The sequence below is a fragment of the Dasypus novemcinctus genome, chromosome 21, assembly GCF_030445035.2.
Source record: "Dasypus novemcinctus isolate mDasNov1 chromosome 21, mDasNov1.1.hap2, whole genome shotgun sequence".
In the NCBI taxonomy this organism is placed as follows: Eukaryota; Metazoa; Chordata; class Mammalia; order Cingulata; family Dasypodidae; genus Dasypus; species Dasypus novemcinctus.
Window position 1 is genome coordinate 61,401,309 of NC_080693.1, and position 10,661 is coordinate 61,411,969.

Sequence of the window (10,661 nt, forward strand, 5' to 3'; positions counted from 1 at the left end):
GGGTTAAAGAGCCTAGTTTTGCAGGTGGAGGATCGAGGAAAGGGCTGGAAGCCCCAACTCCTAGAATGCACCACTCAGTCCTTACCTTGTGCCTCAGTTTGCCTAGGGCATCCTCGCAATCTCTGCCTCTAAGTGGAATGAAAAGAGCTTTGGAGCCGACTCGGTTAGAATCCCAGTTCTACCACTTATTGATTGTCTGATTTAACCTCTCTGAGCCTCACTTTCCTCGTCTGTAAAATGAACCCAATAATCCTTACCTCATGCAGTTATTGTGAAGGTTAACAGATATCGTTGGCACAAAATAAGTGCCTTGGAAAGAAATTGCCACCCTGCTCTCCCAGAGAGAGATTTAACCCTCCTTTCCTCTCCTGTCCTTCAAGTAGAAGAGAGGTTGGAGGCCAAGAAAGATGATTTTAAGGTAGGCACAGTCACGGTTTGCAAATCTCCAAGGGTGTACAGTTGGACTTTAATTTTCCTTCTTCTTTAGGAGCGAACCAGTGCTGCAGCAAGAAGGACCCAAGTGGGACCAGATCCAGGATTTTTTTCACCGTGCAAGCAGAAAGTTACTGGGGTAGCTGAGTGACGTGGTATAGGGTGGCTGATGTTTGGGACAAAATAGCTAAGGCCAGGGGGAGTGGGAAGATGGGCTGGGGTGGGGTGGGTGGGGTGAGGGGGCAAGCCAATACTCCCCACTCTCACCCCGGGCTCTGAGCTGAGCGTAGTCTGGGACGTTAGATTGCTGAAGAGTTCTCCATCTTCCTGCACCTCTACTTTTGGGTGTCTTTGGCTGGCGTTACAAGAAAATCTTGTACCGCCCCTGCTTAAGAACCTTCCTTGGATCTTAGTTACCTACAGAATAAAGTGCAATATCTGATGATGTGTGAGGCCCTTCACAATCCGGGCCGCCTCCCTTCCGTTGTCTCACGGCTTCTCACACCCTGTATGCTTGGCCGCAGCTCCTCTGGGCGATTCATACCCCCTGCCTTTTCGGCAAGCTCGGCTCCAGTCCCTTCCAAGCCGAATTCTGCTCCTCTGTGCAGCCTTCCTTGCTCTCCCTTCTCTCCTCTGCATCTCTTGCAGAGCGCCAGAGCCCGACGTCTCACTCGCATCCTCTCCTGCAAGCCTGCTTATAACTGGTTCTCTCCGCATCCCAGGGCCTTGCACCGTTCCTTGCACTGGGAGCTACCCATCCAAGTATGTTTCCGACTTAAGGACTCACAAGCAGAGGCTAGTGTCCCTCAGCCCGGCTTCCAGGTGCCCCCTCTTCCCTCACCCGCAAGACTTTCTCACGCCCCCTGGAGGGCGTGATGCGACCACACAGGAACAGAGACCAGTCACACTAACCGAGACTCGTCTTTATTGTCTCTTTTCGTGGGGCTGACACCCGGGCGGGCGGAGGGGAGAGGGTAGGACCAGGAGGAGGCCGGAACAAGGGCTCAGACACCGGACGGTCCCCCAGGAGCGGCGGTGGCGGCGGCCGCGAGCGCGGCAGCACAGCGGCGCCCGGGGCAGGGGCGCGGCGCGGGCTCTGCGCCTGCGCGACGGCCCATGGTCAGGATGCCGGCCGCGTGGTTGCCGCTGGCCTGCAGGAGGCGCTGCAGCCGGCCCTGGAGGCCGGGCGGCCCGGACCGCCGCTTGCCCAGCGTGAGGATGCCCGCGGCGTGATTGCCCGCGCCGTGCAGCAGCTCGTAGAGGCGGCAGGAGCACGTCTTCTGGCGGCAGCAGTCGGGCAGCGGCTGCGCCACCGCTCCGGGCGAGAGCAGCGCGGGCGGCAGCAGCAGCAGCAGGAGCAGCATCACGGCAGCCCAGGAGACCTGGGAAGTGGGGTACAGGGCGCTGGGGCCCTTTGTGCCGCACCCGCAGCCAGCCCCCCGCCCCGGCTCTGCCCAAACCAGCTTTGCCTGCGTTCCTCCCTCACGGCGCCTTCGTTTTCCGCCCTCTGCGCCCGTGCTCGTGCCAGACTGAAGAGCTCTTTGGAGAAGGGCTCGTCCCTGGTTTTTTTACCCACTCATCCTTCAAGGCCCAGCACAGCACCTCCTTCAGGAAGCCCCCTGAAAACCCGTGAGCAGAATGAATCTCTCTCCTCTGGGTGCCCCCATTTAGAGCACTTACCACTCCACCTTGAAACAGGCGCCAGAGTCTGTCTGCACCAAAAATGTGTAAGCGCAGGGTAAACGGAGGCCCTGTTTATTTCCCCCCATTTATGGCACATGAGGTGACATGTGCAAACACAGCACCTGCCACATAGTAAGTGCTCAGTAAACATGAGCTCTTAGGAGAATAGGGTGGGACCCAAGGTTAGCTAAGGCAGATTCATGGTCAAGGCCACCCAGTGCCCTGCTTCAGAGCCCACACAGGAAAAGGCCACGTGCGGAGACACCTCAGGCCTTTCTTCCCTTATGTCCTTGGAATGATGCCTCATCCCTCGGTGTCCGGCTTTACCTTTGTGGAGGGAGGGTTCATGGTGTCTGGAGGCGCCGGGAAGGGTGGTGTCTGCAGTGGTCCAAATAGTCAGGAACCTTGAGACTGTCGACTGGAACCCGCTACCAGGGGCCTGGGGTTTATAGTGTTCAGAGGTGGTGGGGGGGAGACGGGCACTTGCGTCCACTCTGGGGCCAGACAAAGGCGAGGCTAAGATTAGCCTCAGGCAGGGGGGCCGTCTCTAGGCTGGAATCAAGGAATGGCCCCCGAGGCGTGCAGAGGCCGGGCTTGGATCTCTGTGCCTCCTGCCCCCCCACCCCATCTGTCTGCCCGCTCCCTGGAGATGGGACTGTCTCCGGGCACTAACGAGGCCACCTTGCACCCAGGAATCTGGGAGCACAAAAGCGGCCTCGGCTGGGGCGCTGGCCTGGGACAATGTGGTGGTGGGGGCAGCTGCTAATTAGGGGCAGGAGAAGAGGCAGTCGTGAGCCCCACAGGGTGAGGGAGAGGGGAGGAGGGCGGCCAGGCAGCAGACCTCTCCCTCACCGCTTCTCGATACTGGCCCTGGGGTCTCTCAGGCTCCGGGCCTTTCTTCCTCCATGAAAGAGGCTCCCTGCTTCCCTCCACCCCTCCCAGCTCTCCTCTTCCCTACTCCTCCTTCCACTAACCACCAGGAGGGAAAACCCTAAAAACCAGTCTGGGCAGCAGGAGGAAAGGAAGGCAAAGCCAATGCTCTCTTTCCATTCTCAGGCTTTCTGCCTGGGCCAGACAACTGGGGAGGGGAAGAGGAGGCGGGGAGGAGGGATGCAGCGCCAATCCACCATCCCCAGGGAGTGAGGCACCCTGGGGTGCAGGACCCATGTCTTCTCCAGGTCCGAGTTTCTCTCTCTTTCTTTCTCTCTTTCTCTCTCTCTCTTTCTCTCTTTCTTCTTTCTTTCTTTCTCTCTCTCTCTCTTTCTCTCTCTCTCTTTTCTTTTGTTTCTTTCTCTTTACACTTTTTAAAAATTAAAGTTAATAGATCACAAAGAATGCTACACTAAAAAACATAAAAAACTTAAAGAACATAAGAGGTTCCCATATAACCCATTCCCTATCCCCCAGCCCCATCATTTTTGTAAATTGTATTTTTTTGAAGATATATACCCAACTTTCTCTTATTCAGGGCATTGTTTGTTGGGCACTTGCCCTGTACCAGGCCCTGCACTGGCTGCTGGAGTGGCAGTGAAGAAAACATGGCCCCAGCTTTCCAGGAGCTTGCCAGTCCAGGTGGGGAGGCGCCCCGGGTAGAACAACGGTCCAGTGGGGGAAAGTATTACTGCAGACATCAGCTCCACACTGAGCCAGTCATTTCAGAGGCGGGATGGGAGACTTGACAGCTCCTCGGGAGTGAGTGCTGCCTCCATTTAGGAGGCGCTTTGGGGTCTTGGGCAAACCTTCCAGGCCCACTGAGGCTCTCCTTGCTCACTGGTAAAATGGACCCTTAAGCCAGATGCTTTCTGCTGTGATACTTTATGATTTGAAGTACCCCTTCTCCCCACCATGGGAGAGATTTGGGGGTGTTGGGCCAAGGTAGGAGAAGTGGGAAGCAAGCCTTCCATGTTTTGGTTAAGCTCGGGAGGAGGGGGAGGCAGGAGGCCGGGACTCTACGCCTGCTGGGCTGGCCCAGGTCTTGTGAGGGGCCTTCAGGGTGTGAATGCACCCTTGAGGCCTAACCCAGCCTGCAGTGGAGCTGCAGGGGGAGCCCCGGATCCCAGGGGGCACAGCTGGGTGGGTGGCAAGAGCCCAGGCGATGGCAGGAGCAGAGCGAATGGAACCCCTATGCAGTTCCCCCCAAAGCAGACCCTGAGTCACCAACCTGGGTACAAGAGGTTTATTTGGGAGGTGATCCCAGGATGCACAGTAAGACAGCGGGGGAGCGAGAGGGAAGGGAGGAAAACGAAGAAGGAGGTGTTAATGAGTGGGTGACTGCTGTGGGCAATGGGGGGCTCGGCCCTGCTGGCGACCCTCTGAAAGACACTTGAGAATTGTCCCGTGGATGGACAGGGGACTCCTGTTCCCAGCGGACTGAGGGTCGCTCCGGGGCGCATTCACTCACCAACACCCAGCGCACTGGCCGAGAGAACACCCTCAGGCTGCGAGACCCACGGAGCCCTCAGCGGGCCTGGGGACACTCTGCATGTCCTCCTGTGGGGACGGAGGGCCACGTGGGCAGGGCACCACTGGCCTGCACGTCAGGACTGGCCGAGTGTCAGGGGACACAGAGACGCCAGTGCGCCCCATCCTGAAGGGCCCAGCGCTGAGAGAGCGAGGTGGGCCTCTGAGAGGTGGGCCCGGCAGCCCCGGCTCAGGACACCACCCTCCCCCGCAGGAACTGGGCCAGGTGCCTGTGTCTCAGCACCCGGGGCATCTCGGGAGGGAAGGGGTAGGCAAGCGTGGCCACCAGGACTGCCCGGAGGGCTCTGAAGGACCCGAGCCCCAGCAGGTGGACGCGCGCAGGGCCCACGCTGCCCCGGAACCGCAGAGACTTGTAGTGGGGAGAGGCTTCCTGCAGGCAGTGGTCGAGCTGGGAACAGAATGGCCTGAGTGAGACCGGCGTGCGGCTGTGTATCTGTGCACGCGCATGCGTGCAAGGACCCATGGGGGCTGTGCCCAGGGCTAGGTGTGTTCATGAGTTTCTTCTGTGCAAGTGTGTGTCTGGGGGCTCATCCTTCCCTTTCCGGTGCCTCAGGGACGTGTCCTCCCCTGGTCCTCTTCCCCTTCACTCCCCTGCCCCCCCCCCCCAGGCACCCTGGGGCCACGCAGAGTAAAGGAGACCCAGCCCCATCTCATTTACCTTGTCTCGATTTTCCTCCGACAGGTTCCTCAGCCCCCTCAGCTCCACAAACACCTCGTAGTGGGGAGCAGAGCCCTCTGAGGAATCTGCGACAACCCCCCATGCATACACACTTCCTGTGAATTGGGCAGCTTCCAAGACCCTTTGCCCCCATCTACTCTTCCCCACGCTGAGGTTCATGGGGAAAAAGTGTTCCTTGGTGGGGAGTTTGGTAAATGGAGAGGAACCTAGAGCCCAATTCTAATCATGAATCAGGTCAGGGAAGGAAATGGGTAAAACTGCAGCCAGAGGGATGGGAGTTAGACACGGGGAAGGACTTTTGTTAGGAGCGTCAATGGAGGCTGAGACCCAACTCCTTCCTGGATAGGATAGGCATGTGTTGGGGATCAGCCAATCTAAGAATGGAATGGAGAGTTGCATGGAGCAGCTTACCCAGAATGCTGCTCTCCACACAGCCATGGTCCAACAGCTTGGCCCCTGGCCACTGCCTCACTGCCTGGGCCAGGGCCTCAGAGAACACGTCCTCACCCATGTCTTCTCCTCGCACGCTCAGGGCCTGGCCCAGCCTGGAGAGGAGGATGGGGGAGGCAGAGGAGCCCAGGGCACTGGGACACTCCATAGCGCCCTGGAGAGTCCACCTACCTGCGGACAAACTTGACAACTGGACACTGGTTGTAGGAACCAACCACTCGCACCACATCACCCAGGCGGCACCTGATGGGGTGGGAGTGGGGGTAAGGTCAGACCAAGCAGCCTGGGGGCTGGGGGGTGCGGGGGGAGGGCAGGTGGTCACCTGGTAAGGCTTGCGTGGTCAGTCAGCACCAGCTCATACTCCTTACCCTTCTGGGCCTCGGCCAGCAGGAGGGTGGAGGTGGCCTCCTCCTGGGCTCCCTCCTTGATTGGAAGCAGCTCAATAAAGGGAACTCCAGGGGGTAGAAGGTAGAGTCCATGGGGCTGCTCTGGCCACAGGTTCAGGCCCACCACTCCTGTGGGGAGCAAGCAGCCCTCTCATCATCTGGGGGGGCCAAGGCTTGCTGTTAGGCTTGGACTCCCAGCCCCAAATCCTCTGAACACCTGATCCCATTGCTGCCCTTCCACCCTACCCTTTCTGGCTCCCCCAAGCTCAGCCAACTGTTTCTAAAGCCCTAATCGGAAAGTGGCAGAGTACAGTGGTCCTGGAGGTAGCAGACCTAAGGTGAATTTGTGCGAGATTGAACCTGGACCTCATATGTGGGAAGCTGGTGCTCAACCGCTGAGCCACATCGGCTGTCCTGAGTTGGTTTTTTTTCTCATTTGTTTGCTTGTTCTTTGTTTTTTTTTTTTTTGTTAGTGGGAGGTGCACCGGGGACTGAACCCAGGACCTCCCACGTGGGAAGCAGGCGTTCAACCGTTTGAGCCACACCCAACTACCCTGTGCAAGTCTCTTAACTTCTCTGAGCTTCAGCTTCTTCGTCTGTAAGATGAAGCCGCTACTCCCCCCCATACAGAGTCTTGGAGAGGCTAAATGAGTTATGTAGAGCTCAACACACGGCAGTGAGCTGTCCCCTGCTCCCAGCGTTACCCTTGAGCCCTGCTGACCTCCAGAGGCTGCATAAGCAGGTGAGAAGAAGTCTAGCCCTTGGCACCACAGGGCCCCCAGAGCAGCCACAGCCTCGGCCTGGCCTCCTGCATCCAGAGTCACCACCACTTGCAGCTTCTGCCAAAGCCGAAGGGCCAGTCCTCGGGGTCCCTGCTCCAGAGCTGCCCGCAGCTCAGCTGCCCGTCCAGGGAGAGGTGCTCCTGGGTTCCCTGCAGCTAGTGCATCAGCCAGCTCTTCGCCCTTGGCCTCCAGGCCCAAGAAGACATCCAGCAGTTCGACAGCTGTCCCGGCCTCCAGTGCCCGCAGCCAGGGCGACCTCAGTGCCTCCAGCAGCAGGACCTCAGGGTCCCTGGCTCCAGAGGGACTAGCCCAGCCCAGGGCATGCCCAGGCCAGGGGAGGGGGCTGGGCCAGGGGGATGTAGGGGTCACACAGGCAGTGCCTCCCCGAGCCAGTACCTCTGGGTAGGACTTTTTCAGGGCTGCCAGACCCAGTAAGGTGGCCTGAAGGGAGAGAAGAGGAGGGTGTTGGCTCTGGGCCTGAGCCAGACCCTGGCCCCATAGTTCGGGGGTTTTCTGTCCACTCTTAGGGGAGGGCTTGGCTGCAGATAGGGGGCTCTGGCGGGGCTGAGCGCTGGCCTCCCCAGTTTACCTGCAGAGAGGCCTCCCCACGGTACTGGTTTGAGGTGGGGAGCTGGAACTGTCCCCCACTCTCTTCCTCCTGGGCCTGGCTGGCCTTGGTCAGAGGGAGACGATTCCGGAAGGTGCTCAGGTCTGCAGCCCCAAAGACACCAGATACTCCTTGTGAAGCCACAGGTTCCCCAAGAGTGTCATACAAGATTGGTGAGACCCCTGGGAAGGATCCCAGGCTAGGCCTGGGGGTGGGGGTTAAAAGGGCCCAGGATGGGGAGATTCATCTTGAGCGAGAGGGTCAATCCCAAGGCCTGGAGGGGGTGTTGGGGTTCCAGCAGTTCTGGAAACTGTCCCGTGGGGTTTCTTTCTCTCTAGGCCTCCCCAGACCCTGAGACACACCTGTGCTTCCCCTGAGGGGCAGGCGGGCGCCCCGGGCTCCCCGCAGACACTGCCTCAGGGCCTGCTGCTGGCTCTGGCCAGCCTGCAGCGCGCTCTGCTCCAGCCTTCGCTGCTGTCGGGTGGCGGCCCAGCCCAGGACCGCCCAGGCCACACGATGCTGGAGGCCAGCCAGCCAGGACAGCCCAGGGACCTGGGGCTGCGGCTGCTTGCGCACGGCCAGCGATGGCAGCGGCAGGAGCAGCAGCAGCCCCAGCAGCAGCAGCGGCAGCAGCAGCAGCAGCAGGGGCAGCATCTCCCAGCAGCTCCTGGGAGGAGGAAGGGGTCGAGCACTGGAGGAGGAAACAACCCATTTCTCCCCCACATTCAACTGCACACAGGAAAACTGACTGTGGAAGAGGCCAGGACCCAGGGGGCAGGCGATGCAGAGAGCATCATGCTCTGGAGTCACACTGACCTGAGTTCAGATCCTGGCTCTCCCCTTGGGAGCTGGATGGCCTTGGGGATTCAGGGAACTGCGCTGGGCTCCCTTCGCTTATCTGTCAAATAGAAATAAAAATATCTCCCTCAGAAGAGGTAAGTGTACAGAGAGGGCCTGGCACAGCGCCTGGCACATAGCACTGCTTAACAAGTGACATCTCTTGCCCACTGGGAGTGGCTCTGTCTCCCCGGGGATCACCTTGTCCCAGCGCCGTGTCCCTCCTGAGCCCAAGGCCCTGCAGGTACCTGCCGTTACCCACTTCTGCCTACGGCCAGCACCCACGGCCCCCTCGGCGCCTCGGTGCGTGTAGACATCTGGCTGGAGGGGGGAGCTGTGGCTTTAAAGGGCAGAGCCCAGACGGGGAAATCCGGCCACTAGGCTGGAGGGAGGAGCTGGGGGGGTGCTCTTAAAGGGGCAGGTTCCCTAAGGGATGAAGTGCTGGGTGCTCCACAAGGTGGCAGACAGGGCAGTTAGGGCAAGAGGAGTGAGGTCCTCTGCAGGCAAAGGAAGAAAAAACTGAGTGCGGGAAAGGGCGCACTCAGTTTTTAATTCCATCGCCTGCAGAGGACCTCATTCCTCTGGCGGCTTTCACTGGGAATGAAGCAGCTTTCACTGGGAATGGGGCACATCCCACTCCGGAGCAGGTTCAAACTTCAGAACCTAGGTTGAGCTTAAAGAAAGAAAGAAGAGGTTCGAAGGTCCCCGTGACCCCCGAGGCTAGGACCCAGGCAGGTGTGCAGCTGCAGAGCCCGCAAGCGGGAGGTCCGGGTGGGGAAGGCGGAGGCAGGGGAGCGGAGGGCTGAGCAGCCCACTCTGCCTCCATTTCCAGCCTCCACCGGCTTATCCCAAGCCTTCCCCAAGCCCACCTTGCTCAACCTCTGTGGCATCCTCCATTCCACCCTACCCCCTCCCGAGTAAAGTCTTCTAGGACCTACTCAAAGATGGTTTACAGACCAGCTTCACCTGGGAGCCTGTTAGAAATGCAGAGTATCAGGCCCCACCCCACACATAGAACCAGAAGAGGCTTGTTAACAAGCGCCCCAGGGTGTATAAACAGTAAAGTTGGAGGAGCTCTGCTGGAGGGTGCGGTCCAGGGTTAAGCCCTCGCGCTACCTGTGCTCCTCACCCAGGCTTTTAACAAGTCCAAAGCCCTCCTTTCACCTCCCTCGGTCTCTCAGTCTCTCTCTCCTCTTCACGGGTGAGCGTCTGGAAGTCTTGGTCTGCTCGCACTATCTTGGCTGCTCCACCTCACTTTCACATTTTTTTGTTTCTCTCAGATCTTGCATTAAAAAAACCAAAACAGCTTTATTGACATATTCATGGGCCATACAAATCACCCACTCAAAGTGTACTACTCAGTGATTTTTAATATATTCACAGATTTTTTTGCAACCAACACCAGTCAATTTTGAGCATTTTCATCACCTCAAAAAGGAGCCCACAGTGGGCGTCTCCCTGTGGAGGCCTCAGGAGTGGCAGCTTAAGGGCGGGGGGACCCTAAGAGCCCTGACCAAATGCCCCCACCTTAGCAAGTGTGGGGAAAAGCTGGCTGCCCATGCGGGTTCTGGGGACCTCACCTTCAGGGACCAAGATGAGCAAAGAGCGGCTCATTCTGAGCTGGGACGTACTGGAGGTGGGAGCCGTGGAGCCTCCGATGCAAGGACCTCGCCTTCTTCCAGCACTGCGTGGTCCAGCTCAAAGCTCCAGCTCCCTCTTCCTGCCGTCCCAGGGCCGTGTGAGCGCCGGCTGGATTCCACGTGCAGCTGGGCACCTGGACCAGTGTCTATATCCAAAGCATCCTGTGTCCCTGGAGCAGCCCTTGATGGAGGGCAGAGAAAACATAAGGTGCTCCTGACCAAGGGCACCTTAACCGCCGAGAGCTACACCTTGTTCATTGACCTCCCACTTGACATTATCCGGGATGCGATTGCTGGGTGCATTGAGAAGGTCTTTAAGAAAATCCTCTCCGCTGAGACCACTCAGATCCTCTTCTTCACCTCACCCAAAAAAGGTAACAGACTATGCCAGGAAGTGAGAATGAATCCTGGGTTCCAACAGCTACAACAGCTTCGCCAGCCGGCACCAGAAGCCAGAAGACATGACCGCCCCCTCCACGGAGCTGTCCAACAGGCCATCGAGCATGACGGCAGCTGGAGGCGCGCGTCTGAGCCAGCCTCCCAGCCAAATGAGGTAGGGCAGGACACGCTTTATTTAGTTATGTATTTATTTATGTGTTTATTTATGTTGTATGTATGTATTTATTTATAATTTTTCATTTAACTTTATTAACAGTACCTGGTGAATAATAGGGAATGTAAATC

At 58.3% G+C, this 10,661-nt stretch overlaps 2 protein-coding genes across 3 annotated transcripts; both read right to left on the bottom strand.

Annotated features, from left to right (window-relative positions):
• Positions 1 to 1,436: 1,436 nt before the first annotated feature.
• HCRT (hypocretin neuropeptide precursor) lies at positions 1,437 to 2,463 on the bottom strand. Its single transcript, XM_004472444.2, has 2 exons — positions 2,443 to 2,463; positions 1,437 to 1,814 (listed from the first exon to the last, which is right to left on the bottom strand). Exons 1-2 carry the CDS (start codon positions 2,461 to 2,463, stop codon positions 1,437 to 1,439), a joined length of 399 nt encoding a protein of 132 aa, XP_004472501.2.
• A 1,813-nt stretch (positions 2,464 to 4,276) lies between these two features.
• Positions 4,277 to 8,404, bottom strand: GHDC (GH3 domain containing). Of its 2 annotated transcripts, XM_058284270.2 has the most exons (9): positions 8,317 to 8,404; positions 7,863 to 8,167; positions 7,483 to 7,604; positions 6,833 to 7,334; positions 6,048 to 6,240; positions 5,897 to 5,968; positions 5,687 to 5,820; positions 5,255 to 5,340; positions 4,277 to 4,984 (listed from the first exon to the last, which is right to left on the bottom strand). In XM_058284270.2, the coding sequence occupies exons 2-9, from the start codon at positions 8,152 to 8,154 to the stop codon at positions 4,766 to 4,768; spliced, it is 1,620 nt and encodes a 539-aa protein (XP_058140253.1). In that variant the 5' UTR covers positions 8,155 to 8,167; positions 8,317 to 8,404; the 3' UTR covers positions 4,277 to 4,765. The 2 variants fall into 2 exon arrangements, with proteins under 2 accessions (XP_058140253.1, XP_012386072.2); XM_012530618.4 differs by lacking the exon at positions 5,255 to 5,340.
• Positions 8,405 to 10,661: the final 2,257 nt, after the last annotated feature.

What these genes read in the sequence shown, in the direction of transcription:
- HCRT (XM_004472444.2), bottom strand. Translation starts at nt 2,463, where the DNA reads ATGAACCCTCCCTCCACAAAG. An exon ending in TGAACCCTCCCTCCACAAAG is followed by an intron (nt 1,815 to 2,442) that starts GTAAAGCCGGAC and finishes CCCACTTCCCAG; the next exon opens with GTCTCCTGGGCTGCCGTGAT.
- GHDC (XM_012530618.4), bottom strand. Translation starts at nt 8,154, where the DNA reads ATGCTGCCCCTGCTGCTGCTGCTGCTGCCGCTGCTGCTGCTGGGGCTG. An exon ending in GCCCCTCAGGGGAAGCACAG is followed by an intron (nt 7,605 to 7,862) that starts GTGTGTCTCAGG and finishes TTGGGGCTGCAG; the next exon opens with ACCTGAGCACCTTCCGGAAT. An exon ending in GTGGGGAGGCCTCTCTGCAG is followed by an intron (nt 7,335 to 7,482) that starts GTAAACTGGGGA and finishes CTCTCCCTTCAG; the next exon opens with GCCACCTTACTGGGTCTGGC.